Source organism: Mchenga conophoros, linkage group LG8 (assembly GCF_057382185.1).
Source record: "Mchenga conophoros isolate Kocher_MC1m ecotype Shallow Benthic linkage group LG8, M_conophoros_male_GT1.1, whole genome shotgun sequence".
Classification (NCBI taxonomy): domain Eukaryota; kingdom Metazoa; phylum Chordata; class Actinopteri; order Cichliformes; family Cichlidae; genus Mchenga; species Mchenga conophoros.
Window position 1 is genome coordinate 21,204,032 of NC_140533.1, and position 20,356 is coordinate 21,224,387.

The 20,356-nt window shown below is 40.0% G+C and overlaps 2 protein-coding genes across 5 annotated transcripts in view; one reads left to right on the forward strand and one right to left on the reverse strand.

Moving 5' to 3' along the window:
• Positions 1 to 8,099: 8,099 nt before the first annotated feature.
• On the reverse strand, positions 8,100 to 10,422 carry clrn3 (clarin 3). The gene is made up of 3 exons (XM_085284894.1): positions 10,180 to 10,422; positions 9,538 to 9,723; positions 8,100 to 9,393 (listed from the first exon to the last, which is right to left on the reverse strand). The coding sequence occupies exons 1-3, from the start codon at positions 10,409 to 10,411 to the stop codon at positions 9,116 to 9,118; spliced, it is 696 nt and encodes a 231-aa protein (XP_085141020.1). The 5' UTR covers positions 10,412 to 10,422; the 3' UTR covers positions 8,100 to 9,115.
• A 1,255-nt stretch (positions 10,423 to 11,677) lies between these two features.
• ptprea (protein tyrosine phosphatase receptor type Ea) overlaps positions 11,678 to 20,356 on the forward strand; it is a 59,638-nt gene continuing 50,959 nt past the window's right edge. For 2 of the 4 annotated variants that reach the window (XM_085284895.1, XM_085284900.1), the window contains exon 1: positions 11,678 to 11,789. The gene's annotated coding sequence lies outside the window, so the exon portion shown is untranslated. Of the gene's footprint in view, positions 11,790 to 19,271; positions 19,546 to 20,356 lie in introns of those variants that run through there. The other 2 variants (XM_085284898.1, XM_085284897.1) reach the window with 2 other exon arrangements.

Here is a 20,356-nt window from a genome sequence, read left to right on the forward strand (position 1 = left end):
ATAAAATGAGCAACTTTTTGAGAATACAGCAAGCAAATACTCCCAGATCACAGTATGGGCACTGTTCCAGGAGCTGGCAGGGGTTCATTCTATGGTACAGTATGTGTTACCCACATGATATTTTACCCTCTTTGACAGAATGTACATTTATGCTCCCATATTTCATAGTTTCAGTCGGGGTCATCTTGAATTTCCTCACCTGTATCTCACATTTAAATCTTCACATGTAGGCATGTCTGAGTCGAAACTGGGAAAGGCACGCTGGGATAAATCACTGCAGACATTTCTACCTCAATGGTTCCCATACATCTCCTATTTTATTGTGCTTTAGGATCCTCTGTCTCTATGCTGCTTTGGCATGGAGAGGTTTTTGGTTTCTGTTTAGAGGGAGGAAAGGGGTTGGGGACCTCTGCTGGGCAGGTTGTGTCACTGATTAAAATTAGAGTAACTATAAAGCTATTGATTTGCCCAGTTGTTTCTCTTTAAATGAGTTTTTAAACAGTAAACAATTTTTCCTGACTATTTTATGCTGTGAACTAAAACTACATTCAGAAAACCGAAATTTAAAAGATTTAATTTTCTTATGCAAATTGGATGGCTTGTACTTCCCAGGAATTGGAATCCGACTGCTAATACGTGATGTTTTCACTGCATTCAAAATTTTCACAGAGCAATATTTTATTTTTCAGGAAAATCTTTTGCAGCCTTTTGTTCACAATGCAAATATGCACTCTGCACACTGACAGGACAACAGCCCCCAAACAGGAGTGAGCACATTAAAAAAAAAATCATACTATCTGCATGGCTAATTGCCTTTCTGAATCTTTAAACACACAGTGGGATTCTGATAAAACAGATTTCTTAAGAGATCCTGATTAAGAGCTCTCAAAGTGTCAGGCACATTCTCCTGTTTCAGCTCTGAATGACTGAGAGGAGATGGACATCACTTAAGGATCCCCAGGGGAAGAAATTCCTCCAGGACTTAGTTTTTTTCCCTTGCTGTTACTCACAAATGAGTTCCCAAGCCATTTCCATTAAGAGAACCAAGCTTCACAAAATGTATAACCAGCCAAAGGGCAGGGTTTTGTCAGACAAACCTCTGAAGGTGTAATCCAGAGTGTTAAAAGCAGAATGACTGACCTTTCTATTTAGCTATCTGATGTCTATTTTCATCACTTTTATTTATATGTAAGTTTTTAAATAAATTTAGACCCCTAGTGGGGCTTTCTGTCAGATTTTTACACACAAGTACTGGTAGGGTGAGCATCCAGGCTGGCTATAAATCACCAGAGGAGAAATGAGTGACGCGTCTTAAATGTTTACATGCAGCCCCCATTCTCCTGCTCAGGATCTGAGAAGCAGGTTGGCAGTGCAGCATTTTCCCCCCTATGCCTTCACAGAGGTTGTGTTACTGCATCCATACATCACCCTGACATGGGTGCACTCATTGAAATGGCCCGGTTAGACCCTGTCTCAGGACGATGACATATTTGCCATTCCAGTCAGTGAGGTGTGATTACATCTTATCACTCTTATGTCACTGGCATATATTCAGCAGCTGAAATAATGTGAGGATATGCTTTTTCTCGTTTATTATGTCTGATATTGTTTGATAGATTTTCTAATTAGTGGTAAGATGCGGACATTAAGGATTCGACATCGATACTCCCTTGACCCTGCATGGGAGTTCCCTCCAACACATCTCCTGCTCCTCCTGGGGGTAATGGAGGGAGGAAGAATGCAGAAGGAGGAAGTAAGTTTCCTCCAGGCAAGATTTGTGGACGGAGAGACTGGCTGAGAGACGGACAGATGACAATGGCAGGGAGGCCAGGGCCTGAGTGTCGCCCCAGGGAGACCTACACATTGCTAGGTGTTGGCTCCGGCTGCTACACTAAGTGCACAGAACAGAGACCTTCACAGCGGATTTGGCAAGGTGATCCCTTCACCCACCCCCATCCATCTCCTGCCAGCCCGCTCCCCTTCTACCTCTTTCCCACTTCACCCCTCTCTGCTCTTCTTCCCTTCGTTGACATCCAACTAGGAGGTGATGAGTTGACACAGAGGGTGAAGAAAGGTCAGGGAGCATTATCTCCACCATTATTACTTTTGGCTGGGTTTTTTTTTTTAGGGAAAAGCACAAAAAAATCCAGCTTTTATTTAGACTACTTTTAATATATTTTGCGCATGGCTGAGTTTTTCCCTATTTAATCTTTGTGCTTTGTGTGCATGTTCCTGTGCATAATTTTTCATGCCTCACTTCATGTATGCATGTGGCAACTGATTTTTGAAGCTGACACTGGAATTGTTTCAAAAATCCAATATTCATGTGTCATGACATTAACATACAGAGAAGCACTTTTAGATTTTAGAACCAAGTTACAGATTTCATGTTAAACAATTAATTTGCCATTGCTATCTGGTGGGCAAACCACTGCAAATCACTTCATACCTATTGCATTTTTTTGTTAAAAATACTAACATTGGCCTGGCTGATCAGTCTGGTATTATATGTAAAAACTGTGCTTTGACATGCTTCGAATAACCTACTTACAGATGAACTTTTTTTGTTTTGCACGTAGCCACCTCTCTTGATTCTTAACAAAGACTGTATGTTAAAGATGGTGGTTGCAACTGTATATTAAAGATGGCGGTTTCCAACGTCATTTTGCTTTTTGCTTGATAGCTCAGACAGAGCTGAGAATCAGGGAATGAGTGGGTGAAGGAAAAGCTCAGGTAGAATGGGAAACAGGTTACATACAGCCAATTGCTTCATGCTGTCTATGCTTTGTCTATGTCAGTTGTTTCACATTGAAATATAAGAGTTTATTTATTTCTGGAGAGGCTATAACTTCAAAAAGAATATTAAATTTAGCCCCATTTATCTTTTAGTGGATAAAGGTCATGGCTGTGGTCAGGAGGAGGTCAGTCGGTTATATTGGCTGACAAATTGTTTCATGTACATGCAATCAGCCCTGAGGATTTCTGATCAGACACCATGTCTCCACATCTGACACGGGACATTGTCTCCTGAAGAGAAGCTGCATTGTTTCTTATGCAGAAGTTAGAAATTTAAAAAGCAATATCAAGTTCGACTTTATTCAAAGAACCTCTGTTTCTTAGAAAGACAGACGCGTGATTGCAGCTTTCAAGGCTTTGCATCACAAGTTAAAATGCCACAGCAACTCAGCAGACGAGATGTGGAAAACCTGATGAATAATGGAGTGTGAAAGTATTGAATTGCAGCAACATTCCCAAACATGAACTTCATCGACCGAGGCGCTGTGATAATCTGCAGTGTCTTATGTCATGGTTTAAATCTCTGCTCTTGTTGCTCAAGGTGTTGATGTTAAGCTGAATGACTTGACAGATTAAGTTATACTCCTTGTGACAACATCGCAAAGGCTCTTCCCTCCCCCTACAGTCGGTGCTGTAAATTTCAGGCAGGTGTGGCAATGATTGAAGGCCTTATGACAGACCTTTGCAAATCCTTTAATCCATTCATGAAGCACAATAGGGGGCACTTGATGCACTTTATTCTGGTACTTCTCCCCATCTGGCTTCTGTAAAACACACTCAGAGGCTCTGAGAGCCTTGACAGGAGCCGATCACATGACATTTTGAGTGCTTTGACAGTTCAACATGGATTAAAAAACCCAAATTAAACTATTATTTGGACATAAAAATATAAGAAACAACTTTTTTCCCTGCATGTATTATTTGTTACCTTAAAGCTTACATTGCTTTTGCACATTTTTTTTTGGCTAAACTGCACAGATTCTTTGCACAGAAAAGTGTTTCATTCCCAAACCAGGGTAAGAAAATACTGTAAGGCAGGTGAGAATTTATATGTCCTGTCCAAGGGTGCAGACTGCTGGAATCTCTGTAATTTTATGACCATATGGATTGGAGAGCAGCTTGCTATCTGTGACGGAGTGTCAGAATTACAGCTGAGTGTTTATGATCTATGGATTTGTGTCCCACTCCAGTGACTCTTAGGGCCGCTCCTTCAAACAGAAGACTTGTAATATCTCACTGAGAAAGAGAATAACCTCAAAAGTGAAAACATGAAGGGAAATGAAAAACTGCTAAGATCCCACATGTTTTCTGGAACATCACAAGCCTATTCCACATATATAATTGAAGTTATTTACTCTTAAATGTGATTTCATGCAAAAAGTATAACAATTAAAAACTATTCCCATAATCAATTCCCGGGTATTTGGCTACAAATCTGCATCTATGGTAACAAAGGTGTCAAGGGGTTTGTTTCATTCAGTTGATCTAGTTATTGTATGCTGCCCCCTTGAGCTGTGCTTGAGTACCTCACTATCCTGAAAGGTTTTCCTCCTGTGTAAAAAGTGTGATTATGTAGACTTGGTATATTTTGTTTTAAAAATTCAGTGACTTTTGGAAGAGAAGCAATGTGTGCTATATATATAGAAAAGTTTCTTGACAGATACACAGTACCGTGCAAAAGTTGAGCCACCACTCACCTCTTCATATTTTATTTCCACAGAAACAGACTGTCCTTTAATTTAAAAAATACTTTTTCTTAAAGTCTTTTGGACTTCTTCTTTGGACACTGACTCTTTTTTGACTCTTTCTTTATTCCAGTCGTTGTACTTGACCATTTTCAGAAAAATGTGTTTTCGTTTGTTATGTCATTGCCAGTGAATGAATCACGAATCATTCAAGGATAAGAAGGAAAAATTAGACACCATACTCAAGGGATATAAAACATCTTATCAAAGAACCTTCAAAAGAATCTGCAGATACTTTCTTATTAGCAGCCTGTTAAAGATATCAGTTTTATTCAGACATAAAAGAGTATTTTTGCACCAACAAGTTGATTCCCAAAGAACTATTAGCCAAAAACTTAACATATCCTGTCACGGTGTGCAGTGTGTCCTTAAAAAAATGTGGAAACTGGACATATGGAGGTAAAAACCTACCTACAGTAGATGAACAGTATCTGAAAGTCCTGCCATGTTCTTTAATGAAAAAAAAAAGCCCTATGAGATTGACTGACTGTTTTTGATGTTAACTGTTTCTGTGTCTGGGTCAAATGGCTCCAATTCAACTGAACCTCGTGTTGTGTCAGTAGGTTAAATGTATCCATCCTTCCTTGAACCAGTGATCGCACCCGCCAATCAAGACCACATTAATCAACCATAGTGTCATGCGGCATGGGGCAGAGAAAGTGGTCAACCCTGCATCCATCCATCACTCTGGCTGTAACATGTCAACAATTTGCATCTTGTAGGTATAGATACAAATACCATACAGACAAAATGGCGAGTAAGATTCTACACAGAGTGACTAAATCAATTTGTCTCCATCGCTGTTTGGGCGAGACTGAGCCAAAAACCCTTTCTGTCTTTTTCTCCTTTTCTCTGTCTGTGCAGGTAAAGTGGAGAATTGGCTTCAGGTGATTTGGGGAAGATCTTATCTTCTGTTAACAGAGGAATGACACCATAATGGAGCAGCAGGGGTGCAATTACCTTTCAGCCCTCCTCCTCCTTCTTCTCTTTTTTCCCGCCACCTTCACCTCAGCCTTCTCTGACAAATTAAGATTAATGATGGAGATAAGTAAGAAACCAGCCTGCCTTCCAATATCACACAGTCGAGTTGAGTGTGAGAACACCTTATGATCACAGCAAGACAGACTCAAAGCCATGCGCATCCATTAAAATGTCTTAAAATCCAACTTATGTCCAAATTCATTAAAAAAACAATTTTGAAATCACATAGAGCTGCTTTTCTGTGTCGACAGAACAAATTCATAAAATACAGTTTATTACAGATCCACCAGCGCTATAAAAGTTCATTACATCATAGAGAAATGCAACAGGGAGGCACACCTTGATAGACACACCTACCTTACTGCCACAGTGGAGGGAAAAAAGTCACGCCACTGTAATCACGACATCAAATAATCGAGTCTTGGCACATGACTCTATTTTTCGGGTTGATAAGCTTTATTATTTTGTTTGTACCACTTGGTTCTTCTTCTTCTTCTTCTTCTTCTTCTTCTTCTTCTTCTTATTATTATTATTATTATTATTATTATTATTTTGGGGTGGTGGTTCGGGAGGTGGAGCAGGTCATGAGCTAATCTGAAGATTGGTGGTTTGAGTGTGTGTGAACGTTTAATCTTAGATGTAGAAAAAAATTCTTGCACAAAATAATGGGTGAATATGACATGTTGTATAAAGCTATTTGAGTTCTTCACTAGAGTAGAAAGTTTTATACTCCTACATGTATTCACCATACTGCTCACTTGCCAGCAATATGTTCCTAAAAGTGGAAGGTGGCCAGGCCTTCCCCCGTTCTACTATGGCCTACCACCGTTTACTCGACATGGCTGAATGTGTGACCCCACTTCCCCGCAGCTGGAGGTGTCTGTTTCACAGTCCTCTGTAATTCAGGACCTTAGTGGATAATGTTTCACAGGTACAAAAGTTTCTGCTTTAATCCTATCACACAGAGTGAGTGGTCAGGGCTTAGGGCTTCTGCCTAATCCCAGGTTTATCCATTCTGGTCAGCTCTGAGACCGAGAGTATGCAGAGAGGAAGAGATTACCGTCCATCACTGATTTTATTCAGTCAGTGTTTGCACAGCAAACGGCAAGAAGAATCCGTTATTAGTAGCTATTCCACACCTCAGTGCACAAAGAGGAAGAGCAGTAATAGTTACAGTTAAACATCTCTCCTCTGGCTGCTGTTAAACCAGCTGATGTTCAGAACTGAGGAATTCTACTGTGTATCAACTTGAAATGACTGAAAGTGAAAGTGTGATTGAAGCTGTATATATATTTGCTAACTGAAACTAACTAACTAAATAAATGATCATTTTAGAGATCAAGACAGGTTTATTGCATTCTGTCAGAGTTAAAGTAAAACATAAACTAAAAGGGTCTCTAATGGCTGGCAAATCCGTGCTTTCTTGTGAAGGGCTTGTCATCTTCACAGCAGGCGGTTTTGTGCTGAAACATGCTTTGACGTGGCTTCCTCTGGAGAACACAACCTGTCGCAACTTCACACTGTGTCCTTGTCACAGCTGCAGGTTTAAGTCAGTCTACATCACTCTGCAAGAAGGATATTTGGCAGGAGCTATTTGGTGGCATGTTATAAAACATAAGCTACAATTTGAAAGGTAATGACTGTTTTTTAGACTAAAAACTAGCTTTTTTCACCTCAAAAAGCATGGTGAGTTTTCTTGCTCTACTAACAGAATTTCTGTCAGGCCTGACATGTCTCTGCAGAAAGCATGCAAATGCATGAAATTTAATATATATTCGCGCTGACGACAACAAAGCAAATTGCTGCATCCTTCCACAGGTCCCTTGAAGTGTGAGACTTTAAGGAAGAGTGGTTCTTTTGAAGGCAGATAGAAGGCGTTGCAGGGCTGAGAGGTGCTGCAAAGGGCATGTCCAAACAGACTTTAGGCCCTGAGTGATGGGACAGGGGAAACGGTAACAGGACACCTCACCCTTGCTCTCATGTCAACACAGCCATGTGAATCACAGCTGTGAGAATGCCCGAAGATCCAGGAGACAATAGGCGCCAACTCTCAGCAAGATCTATCTGTGATCTATGTTTTTACAAAATCTGCAAGCTTTGTAACCATCAATACGTTGGTCAGCATCGGCTGCGATTTTTCCAGCCCTTTGAAATGTTTTAAACAGTTGAGTAATAAATCTTTATCTCTCATCAGGGGTTTCTGTAGTAGGTCTCACGTGGAAAAGGATACAGTTAAGATGCATTGCATCACTGGAGTTTAAAGGGCTCAACTTAAGCACCGCTTCACTGGTGAGCCATGAATTGATGAAGGTAAGAAAGGTAATCCATATGGCTTCTGTAGTAATTCAGAAGGTAAGTAGCTGTGTAGTTACCTGCTGGCAAAGCACATTTACTGGAAAGTAGAATAAATAATTATGTGCGGTGTAAATATATATTCACACTGACTCCAAGTGGAAACAGTAGTTAGATAAATGCAGTTGATTGAAACAGGGAGAACCAAAGGTAATATAGAAACTGACTGAAGAAATAAGTATCACAGAACACATGCTGCTTTTCAGTTATCAAGTTTATTGGCAGGTCTGTGGACCAGAACCAATGAAAAGGTGGGTACCAGTGGTCTAATCCATGTTGGGTAGACTGGGTGTGCCTTAATTCTCCCTTCTAAAGATAAATTCGAGCCTTCAAATGATTGTGCCAGCAATACATAATAGCAAATGAGAGACTTTAACTGAAAACAAATCCCTTTTCTTTTATTCCCGGTTGAAACTGTTGACTTGTTGGCATCTCTTTGCAATTACATAATTTCAGAGATAGAGGGCAGCAGACATCAGTAAAACCCCCCTCAGTGGGTTCATCCATTTTTTTTTGACTCGCTCTTTAGATTTTTCCAATAAATGTAATCATTTTGCTTGTTCGTAGTGAATCTGTAATGCAGTACCGCAGTAAATGCATAACATTAAATTGCAAAAATTCATTTTTTCAAGTAAAATCAATCCAATCTCATCACTTTATTCATGTTTTCTAATGTTTTATTTTGCAAGCTGATGTTAATGGACACAGAACACAGTAAAATCATTGAGGTTTTGTCTGCCTGACGATCTGTAAAGCATGTTTTGTGATGATTATATTACAATGATGGTTTTTTTAAAAAGAAAAAACAAACTAAATTGATACATTTAATCCAAAAAGATTACACAAAATTAAAAAAAACAAACAAACAGAATAAATAGTTATTTTTTAAGAATGGAATTTCAAAAACATATGAATGAAAAGAAATTTACATGGTAATATTTTTACTGTATCAGCAAACACTTTGCACTGTCATACCTTGATATCAAATTTGATCAAAATGCTGAAATTACATAATTGTTGCTCAAAACATGACATTTAAGTGTAAGGTACTTGATCCAACCAGACTATTCCTGATATAGTAAGACTAAATATTATAAATCTATCATACAATGAACAAGGCTTTACCGTGTATCCAGACCTTACTGTGTATAACCACAGTTGGTTATCTTTCATTACAGTAGGTTTCTTGAGAAAGTCTTTAATATATCAGTGGTATTGAAAACTCCATGGTCTCTGATGCACTAATACATTGTTAAGTCCATGGGTGCATCCTCTGTAGGCTTCTGCTGCTCTTTTTTGCGTGTGTAGGCTGCATGTTCATATGTGTAGATCAAGGCGATGGCAATGAGAGAGAGCACTGTGTAAGGGATGACCAGGTAATATCCTACCTGCATCACTGAAGCCTTTCCCTTCAGGTCTACTGTAAAACCCTCAGTATACTTTTCTACAAAGGTTTCTGCCATATTGGTCGCACTGATGTTCACCACAAACAGGATGAGGACTATCACAGACAAGCATGCTGCAGGAGAATAAGTAGCATTAGAAATATCACAAACAAAAGAATAGAACAAAAATCACACCTTATTTTTTCATGGAAATGCCCCAGCACTTCCGCTTGTGCAACATGCAACATGCTTACTGCTATAACATATCAGTCACTTACCACTGAGAGAGCTGCAGATGTAGACTCCAACAGGCCCCATGTAGGTTTCATAAGGATTGCTGACACTATTGTAGAGAGAGATGAGGATGCTGCATGCCGAAAACAGCAGACAGAGGGCAAGAAGGCACAAAACCAGACCGTGTAGGACTACTGAAGCAACTTCTCTTCCTGCCAATGTAGGAATCACTAAACACAGAAACACAGGTCATTATGGTCCTACATTTAATGCTGTACTGAACTTCTATGTTTATTGAGTACAAGAGGCTGGTAAAACTGCCTGAGCAGTTTCATAGGATCTAATTCTCCTTCACGATGGAAGTTTTGATAGCATTTGTCTTTATTTTGAGATATCTGTCTGGGACTTCTAATCATAACAGCTTGTGTCAGAAGGAAAAACTGTTGACAGGGTGTTCTTTTCATTATGCACACTAAGAGCGACACAGATTCTAGAGTAAGACCAGAAGCTGGTGGTCAAAATGAATCAAATTTAATTTAATTTTCCCCATTGCTTGAAGGTAGGATGTGTCAGCGACTGAAATTTATTAAAATAAAATAAAAACAGCCAACATTGTGGAGATATATGAGAGAACATCGTTGTTTGAGTCTGTTTCTAGTTGGTTGAACGGGGCTTTTGAAAATTACCTTGAAATGTATCTGTAGCTCCAAAAAAGGGGCAGGAGGATCTCGCTAATATTCCATCAAAAAGGGTCAAGGTGATCTCAGCAGATCCATTGTACAAACCAGAAGCCTTTTCTGCGCAATCCATGGTTGTTATAACCCACTTTGTTGACATGCCATATCCAATAAGCCCAACAGATATAGATGTAGCCAAAGCACTTGATATGAAATGCAGAGTCTTCTTTGTGGAAGGCATTATCACTGTATTCCAGTTACACTAGTTAAACACGAATCCCAGAGTTTCTTCTCTAAAGCTCTGGTGAAGCCACAGAATGAGATCAAGGTCCTCTGAGCCTCTAAAGATTCTCTAAGTAATTCTCATTTACCTTCCTTGTTGGAGGGGAATATAGATAGCTGGTCATAAAATGTCATGTTTATGGCTGCGACCTTTGGTTTGAAGGGAAACATGGAGCTGGTTGTCATAGTAGAGACACCTGTTTCACCAACAATAATCCTGGTGCCATGCCATTGTCATGTAAAAAAAAAAGAAAAGAAGAAAAGAAGAAATATACAGTTTATTTGTTTTTGAAGTAAATTATTGTAAAGTGCAGATGATGAATCTGAAGATCTGAGCCAAACAAAACCCAACAACTTCAAAACATGTAAAAGAAATATGTCAAATCTTTCAAGGATTCTTGATCCTGTAATTCAGGAACTTCACACACCTTCTGCTGGACTTATTAAAAAAAACGTTTGCAGCCTTTGGTTTCAAAGTCCTTTCCTTGATATTGCAGGGCAATAAAACTTATTGCAGATGAATTATTTATCTTGCATGAGAAAGAAAATTACTGGAAGAGGGCTGTCACTTAATAACACGCATACGTCATCAATAAAGCACTAAAGCTATCAGGGGAGTGTCACAGATTATAAATCACATTTACACTATATAAAATGTCAAAATTACAGAGAAATCAGATTAGCGTGTTTCACTGTGGATCACATTTCACAGTTTTTTGCTATTTGCTGCTTTCTGAGAATAGACAGGAAGAGTGTTCTGCTTTTCCAGTATGACTGGAGCTATAAACCTCAGGGCAGGGATACATGCCTCCTGATAAGGACAGATAAGCAGCTACAATGATCGAGAGAATCATTTTTTTCCATTCCCCTAAACCATGACGCATTCAATTCTTTGAACGTGTATTTGCTCATATTAACAAAAGACTCTTGTGTCGGTCTATCACCCATTGTTGCAGTTCAAAAAATTATACATAATTCATTCCCTTTATTTAAATCACAAATCCCCCTCGTTTCATCTCTAGTATTAACTGTAAAATGTAATCCTATTAAGATAAAGCACACCTTCAGAAGGAACCACACGACTTTGTAACAAACAAACAAAAAAAGTGAATCTGTAATGCAGAAGTCCTACACACACGTTGTAATAAAGTTTGTGGCCAGACTGCGGCTCCCTCTCTTCGCCAAAAACAGAGAGGATCCGTGCGGTTGCTGACAGCTCTGTTATATTGGAGTAAACACAAACTCCTCCCTCCCGGTGACAGGCGGCAACACTGAAGCGTCGCCTCGGCTTTTCCAAGACAATCTGCGCTCAGGACTGAATATTAAAGCCATCTAAGGTGAGTGATGAGATTCCTTTATGGCATTGCATCGTCTTTTTTGCACCCGGACACTTGTATATCGAGGAGGTGAGGGAAACATCCAAATTTTCAGTCATTTTCCCAGTCACGTCAAACGCCGTGTTACCTGTCCGTTACGCACAGCAGCGCGTGGAATTTTCACATTTAGCGTCCATTTCAGGTGCGCATTCAGCTTTACCGTTGCAGTGAGTGAATTCCTCGTAGAAGTCACCATGTTTATCGTGTGCTTAAATGCTCTGAGCTCTCCTTTTGACAACCTGCAGCGACTTCTGTCAACCCGGTGCGTCAGTGAATATGGGTTAATGGATCAAGCGTTTGGAGTTTTATCCTGATCCCCTGTCTTGGGGTTTAGTCTCCCCCTTCTACCTTGTTTAACCGTCATGTTTTTATTTAGAAACCATAACAATAAAAATGATCATTCTTGTCTTCATACTTGCTAGCTGACTCTTACGTGGGCTGCAGTTGTGCCAGTTTCAACATGTCGGTGACCACGGCTGCATTACTACTTCAGATATCATGAATGGTCTCCTTAGACTTGCAGTCATAGGAGGACCCAGGTTTTTGAGTCAGGTTAAAATTTGACTCAAGTTTAATGTTATTTGGTTGCTGAATGCTCTGTTGGCTCCGAAGCATTTGAACATTGGTTTTAATGTAATGATCACCAGAAATGACATTAATCCCCAAAGGGAAGAACTCTCCCCTGGGAGGTTAGAGGTCAGGGCCAGCAAAAAATCAGCATCCCCGGAGCAGATTGCTTGTGGCAGTTTGCCAGTTCAATGCAAGGGGGAAGATGCTGTGCTGTATTTGGCATTTGATTCTTATCAGACCATGGAAATTAAAAATTAAATGAACCGAGAAACAATTGAGTTTGTGCTCTGCTGACCTTCAACAGGAGCGGTCACTTTGACATCCTGTACTGATGGATGGACTTCAGTTTAAACACCACGCAGAAACAGATTTGTAGTCTTGCACTGAAATTAATTCTACATGCTTTTCATGTCACATTTTTCATTTCTTGCTTGGCCTACAGTGGACCAAGCTGCCACTGTACTGTCACTACACACTATTTTGGGCCATAACATTAGCCAAGTTTATAGAGGTGCTGTTACTTGTATTAAGTCTGTTAGTCATCCTGACACAGCCAGGTTCTACAGCCTGAGTAGAGCCGCCTCCAGAATGAACTTGGATTAGTATCGAAAATAACAAATGTCTGTAATATCTGGTTCATTACAACATAAAGGAGCTTAAGGATCTTGCCAGACAAACCTGAATACTCTGTCAAGCAAAGGTTAGTTCTTTGAGGACCTACCAAGATTTTCTTGCTACTAGACTATGAAAGACAAATCAATTACATGTTCTCTAGAAACCAGAGAAAAATTCGTAGAGGGAAGGTATTATGCTCGATTCTTGCACTGTATTCTGTATTCACTTTATATAAGGCCTTGGTGCAAACCCTTAGGTCATACGCTGTCTGAAACAAGCCATTTTTAACTTTCATCTTCTTCCTTTTAAGACAGCTTTTTTTCCTGATTGGTCGCCCGTTGCAAACAGAAGGTTTGATCTGTTAGTGGCCAGGACTTCTGCTCCCAGCAGGAGCTTTGTGACTGGGATGACAGAAACAGATTGTCTAGAGCAGTCTGAGGCCGAGGGTTTTTATTCTTCGTGATTAACTGCACATACCGACAGCTTTTTAATATGAATATCTTCTATATGTATGACAGAAATAGGAAAACGCATAAAGGGTCTCTGTTAAATTTGAAAAATAAACTGTAATGTGTCTGTATTTCTTCATTTTCTTTTTATTTTGTAACACACCTTGCATCATTCTGCTGGTTCAATATTAATGCAGCTGTCATGCAACATGTTCTCCTTAATGCTCATTTATCTTCTCTTTTGTCTCTTATGTAGACAGTCTGTGTCTGAATTTCATTTAAATTATACAGCATAGACCCAAGGAAGATTCTGACACTGCTCTGGCAGAAGCTAATGAGGATGCAATGAAATAAACAAATAGTTTGTGCTCGCCAAGACAAATGAGTCTGTGTAAGGCCGCGGGAAGAAATAACATTTGACTGCTGAGTGCTGCTGGCAGATTGATTTGGCTTTCATCTTCTTGCTATTCATATTTGACTCGAGCGAAACGCTATTCGTTGAGGGTAATTTGTACTTGCTCTGCTGAAGGATACCGGATGTAAGTTAATCTCTGGCATAATCAAAAGGCCCTGTCCGTGGTATGTTCTGTACCTCCTTCTTTGTTATATCTTGAGAAATAAGTGTGAGAGCGCGTATATGTTGTTTGTAATAGCGCCTTGGTCTCGTAACTACTCAACAGTTACTAGCTGCAGCAGTTATTGCCAGCTTACATTTAATTGGTGTTTTTTATCACCGCCAAGGTGTTCTTTTCTAGTTCTGCTCTGCTATAGATAGAACTGAAAACATGGTATGTTGGAATGTGGTGAATGTAAGTGCCTTTTAGTGTGGGTGTGCTGCGTGAAATGAACAGATGTGATGATTAATGAAATCCAAAGTGAGGTGGGTAGGAGTGTGATGTCCATACCTGTAGTTTCTAACAGCTTGCTGGATATAAACCTTAAATTGCCAATTCAACTATCTGCCACTTCTCTCTTAATTTCTGGAAATGCTTAACTTTGACACATCATGTTGTGCTCTCTCCTAGACTGCAAATACATTAACTGCACTCTGCTTGAAGGTTTTTTTTTTCAAGCACATGTTTTTTCACGCTCTTTTCAAATAGGCGGAGAAGGAACTAATTGGTATAAAGTTGAAACATTTAGGGATGAGTCTGGTCTGACCCAGAACTCATCAGATATTTGCCAGCGGAAATGATCATAGCCTTGAAAAAGGGCTAATGAATTAGGCATGGGAATTGTCACAGTAAGATCTTCCTTTTGATGCAGATAGTATTTGTATCCAACCTGCTATTTTTTCTGCTTTCCTTGGTGGAAGTTTATTGAATCCCATTAAGCTGCAGCATGTTGCAATCGTAGGCTTGTTTGTGCTTGCGGCGAATGTTGCAGAATTCAAACCCTGCAGTCTTCCTTCTAGATGATGGCTTCATCCTGAAAACACTAAATAATGAGAAAACATATCTTTAGTCATGCAGTGAGAGAAGATGGAAAATTAACCCTTGCTTTTAACCCTGCTATTCCATTTTACATCCAAATACATAAATGAAAAGTAATGGGGAGGATTAACTGTATAGATCTTCTGTTTTTAGATGTGAGCTCAATCGACAGTTAAAGCAAACTGTAACTGAAAGCACTGACATAACAGTCAAACTAAAAAAGCAGAAACGGCATGTTAGTGGTGTTTTGCTTCCTGCTGTAGGGCTTTGGTAGGATACAGACAGGCCTGTAACCTCAGTGAGCTGGGACTTAAATGACACACAAAGGGTTTTCCATGGAAGGAGGCCTTGTTACATGGATTAAACACGTGGCTGCTACAAGGGCAGACAAACTGCAAGCTGAACAAACTGGTACCTGCACTTGTATCTTTCTGAATCACAACAGTCCTCACCACCTGATCTGTTACACCCCAGACCAGCACAGCTGCAAGGAAACGAAGAGACTCAACATCTTTTTTTAAAATAAGTGAAAAACATTTAATCATGTTAACATTCAAGGTTGCCGCTCCTTTTTTTTGTAATAGCCTAATTTGGCATGTAGTTCAGGGTACAGCCTTGCTAACATACTTTTGTTTTTAAAGTGTGTAACTTTCAGTACATTTTGGCCCAGTATACACACCACTACTGTGTTTTAGGCATCCTTAAAAAAGAGCGACTTGTCAGAAATGCTGCTGGCCTACGTTTAGTCTGAAAAGTTAAAGATTGTTTTTGTCTGACTGAAACGCAGACTTTTTGTAAACAGTGATGCAGACAGCCACGTCCACTTCCTGATTGGTCTGCTTTTTGTTTTTGTTTTTCAATTTTTGTGTGTACTACTTTCCCTGGCAATGGATTTCTACTAAAGAAATCTTGTTTTGCTATTGTTGTCTTTTCTCTGTAATCATACACTATATGAGCAAAAGTACTGGGTATCACACAGCAATGCCCAGTACACTACACATTATGTATCATATCTCCAGGACCTAGTCCGTCATGGCATGGCCACATGTCGTCTCCATCTGCTGGGCAGCCTGAGGTCTTTTGGGTTCTCTGGACATTATTGAGGACCTGTTACGACACAATGACGGCTTCTGCAATCTTGTTGTCTGTTGGGGAGCTGATAGCATAGAGAAGGACAGGAAAATAGCCTTGTAAATAGGGCAAGTTCTGTCCTGGCTATTCCTTCTAGACTATATAGAGGATGTGGGTGAGAGGAGGATGTTAGCTAAGCTGATGTCCATTACAGACAACACCCTTCATGCCTTGCATGAGACTGCATGAGACGAGGCCCTGAGCAGCTCCTTCACTTGTAGACTGCTATAGCCACTTTGTAGGACAGAGTGCTTTCGTTGGTCCTTCATCCCGACAGCAGTCAGACTGTGCAACACCCACACAGGATAAATAGAAGCTAAAAAATACATTTGTATCCATTACTACTTCCACTGCACCTTATGTGCAAGTAAAAAGAAGATATTTTAGTGTATTTTGTCTTATATAGTAACCATTTGTACATAGTATGGTACACTAGTCTGCTTAATTATTCTATTTTTATATTTTTAATATATCTCTAATTGATTTTTTTCTTCCTGACCCTTGTGCTGCTGTAATCACTGAAATGCCCCCAGTGCAGAATTAACAAAGTCCATATATACCATGTAAACCCATGCCATGAAGCTCCCAGCACACAGTTGTTCTCCTGATGTTAATACCAGACGAGGCTTGGAGCTCAGTTATTGAGTTAGCAGAGTGTTGGAGCGTTTTACGTACAATGTGCCTCAGCACTCAGCAAACCCGCTCTGTAACATTATATGGTCTGGCACTTTATGGCTGACTTGTTGCATCGACGGCATCCTGTTACAGTACCACACTCAAATTCTTTGAATTCTTTAAAATGACACATTCTTTCACAATTGTTTGCATAGGCAGACTGCATGCTCAGGGTCTTGATTTTATACACATGCGGCAATTAGACAGAAAACACTTGAATTCAAAGATTAACCCAATACTTTTGCTCATATAGTGTTAAGTTGCTCTAAGTCGCTTGTGTCTCTTCTTGCTGCATGACTCCTTGTTGTTTTTGTGGCTGAAGATATCTTTATGACTCAGTCTTGGATGTTGTTGCCATGCTCAAGAATGGATTTTGTGGCTGATCAGATGCTTCAGTGGGATAGATAAGAATCTAAGTATTTTAGCGTCCCTGTAAGGCCAAATTGAAGTTGGGGAAATTTGCTTTTGTTTACTGTCAGCTGTGTTAAAGAGTCAGCTGGATAGTTGAAGCATTGAAACAGCTGGATAGAGATCAAAGTTGCCTCTTTTCAGATGCTTCGGAGCTCACTCACCTCTGTTCAAAGGAGGATTGTAAGTTGGCCCTGTGAAAAAACAGTGGCGCTGAACACATGAGACACAAAAGAAGAGACTTTAAAATTATATTATTTAGGCCCTCCCCTTGAAAAAAACAAAATCACTAAAAGAGCTGCTTCCTGTCTCATTTATGCACCTCAATTATGTGTACCTACAATGATTATTCACTGGCATGATGATAATGATAACTGATTAATCATGTGAGTCATTTTCAAGCAAAACTGTTTAGCCTGCTAATTTAACAGGGGTTTGTGATGGCTTTGTGCTCTTAGAAACAGCAGTGGAAAAATTCAAGGACAGGAAACACATCTTAGCAGTTAGTATGAAATAATGTCTACTTGTGATGGTGTATCACAGGTTACATCCTGAGCATGACCCTGGATTGTAAGCATCAGTAAGGAAGCTTTTTACCTCAAAGATGGAGCCTCAGGAGAAACTAAAACTGATTTTGTGCAAAAAAAATTATTATGTAACCATCTCATGATCCTTACTATTCATTTTAGGATACAGACCGCTAGGTTCGGCCCACCTGGTTTGAATAAGAGAATATAGCCCAGGGACATACAGAATTATGTCACTCCACAAGTAGTAATGTGGGTGTTACCTACCCCAGACAACGCATAGTTTTTTAGTTGTGTTTATGGAAGTTGATACATAAGAGCTTTACAAAGTAGACCACAACGCTTTTAGATGACAAGGTTTTTGGACAATGGTATACACATATTTCTATAATCTTTTAAGTGTCTTTATGCTGGTGCTGGCTTGTGTTTTGCAGGAAGTGCAGCAGATGGACAAAATGTATTTTTTAATAATCACAAGGCTCAGCTGGCCAGTTTCTTAAGATATGATTCTAACATAAAAATTAAGCATTTTTAGCTGAAAAATGGCTTCCTAAATCGGTGACCTGCTCAGTGCAGGTAGGGTGGAGCCCAGAAGAGATTAACTCCCTGCACACTGTGGCGTGACTTAGCTGAAGGGAAAGCAAACATATACCGCTCTTGGCTTAAAACATGTTCAGTCCATTTTACTTTATCCGAATGGATGACTTGGAAAAACAAATATTAGATTTTCGATGGAAAACAAAGGGCAGCGTAGAGGCTGGGTTCACATTGGCAGCTAAGAAGAAAAAAGACTCGGCTTTTGAGGATATCTTTCCAGGCTCGTTTGTTTATTCTTAGCGTGATTCAAGATGCAGTCATCTTGGGTCCACAGATGTTACACCTACACATTCCATTATAGCTCTATGTTTATGATAATGTGCAATGTCTCCAGAGTTAAAAAAAAGAAAAAGAATAACGCAAAACTGAACCTTCCCCCTGTCTGTGTGTGGAGATTAGTGATGTTTCTAAATAGTATCTGGAATTACCTTCTTTTTAAATTTCAACCTGTACTGAACTTCCATATTCTTGCTTAGATGCATTTTAAGTGGCTTTTAATTGAGTCTAAAAGTGGCTGCGTCGCATGTGATGATAAGATAAGATAAGATAAGATAAGATAAGATAAGATAAGATAGAACTTTATTAATCCCTCGGGTGGGTTCCTCTGGGAAATTCGATTTCCAAAAAAGCACAGCACCGACAGAAGTTACAGAGTTATACACACACACATATATATAAATACAGAGACAATATAAATAAAATATACGAAGGGGATAAATAGAATAAATAGGAATAAAAATAAAAATACAAGTGAATTGCACATTTCAAGTATTGAGTCTATTGCACCGTTGACTATTTACAAAAGTATTGCACAAAAGGTATTGCACAGTGAGGTGAAGAGGCACTACAGCTTAGTTGTTCCCTCCTTTGTCCTCCTGTTTCCCCTCCCTCTCCCCTCCAGAGAGGAGTTAAACAGTCTGATGGCGTGTGGGACAAAGGAGTTTTTAAGTCTGTTAGTTCTTGTCTTTGGGAGAAGCAACCTGTCACTGAACAGACTCTTCTGGTTGTTAATGGCCGTGTGCAGAGGATGCCTGGCATTGTCCATAATGTCCATCAGTTTCTTTAATGTCCTTTTCTCTGCCACTGTCACCAGAGTGTCCAGCTTCATGCCGACCACAGAGCTAGCCTTCCTGATCAGTTTCTCCAGCCTGGATGAGTCCTTCTTTGCTGTGCTGCTCCCCCAGCACACCACAGCATAGAAAAGTACTCCAGCAACCACCGACTGGTAAAACATCCTCAGGAGCTTCCTGCAGATGTTAAAAGACCTCAGCCTCCTGAAGAAGTACAGTCGGCTTTGGGCTTTTTTATACAGGTACTCTGTGTTGCATGACCAGTCCAGTTTATTGTCCACCCACAGCCCGAGGTACTTGTACTTGTTGACCACCTCCACCTCCTCCCCCTCTATCTGAACCGGCAGTGGACCTTCTCTGGACCTCCCGAAGTCCACAACCAGTTCCTTAGTCTTTGAGGTGTTGAGTTGCAGGTGGTTTGTGTGACTCCATGCGACAAAGTTCCTCACCAGACTTCTGTACTCCTCTTCCTGATCATCCCAGATACACCCCATGATGGCTGTGTCGTCTGCAAACTTCTGAATGTGGCATAATTCAGAGTTGTAGCAGAAGTCAGAGGTGTACAGGGTGAAGAGAAGAGGGGACAGCACAGTTGATAGCGCATATAGAAAGCATGATTAACTTATCTCATCTCTTCTGCAGCACAATTTACAAAGGGCTCACACGATCTTGTGACTTATGTTATCAGTCCTGTATAATGTCAGGTAGGTTTATTCTCTGCAATATGTCAGCATATGCAATAGCCTTTCTTTTGCATCGCCATAAACTGCTCAGTTGCAGTGGCTCTTGTCTTTACTAAAACATTATTGCCGGGTGCTACTCTTTCAGCTAACATCAAGTGCAGTTAGTTTACTAGTTGTTGCGTGTTGTAGAGTTTATCTAGTGTAAAGCATTTGGGTGCTGATCGTATGGCGATAACATGAAAGCTGGGTGTAACTGGTGCGAGAGAAAGAGTGAGTGATGGTGAGAATAAGGAAATAATGGTTTGGCTGTGTCACTACAGAGGGTGTCGACATGGAGGAATACAGTGCTTAATGAATAATGGATGCTTAC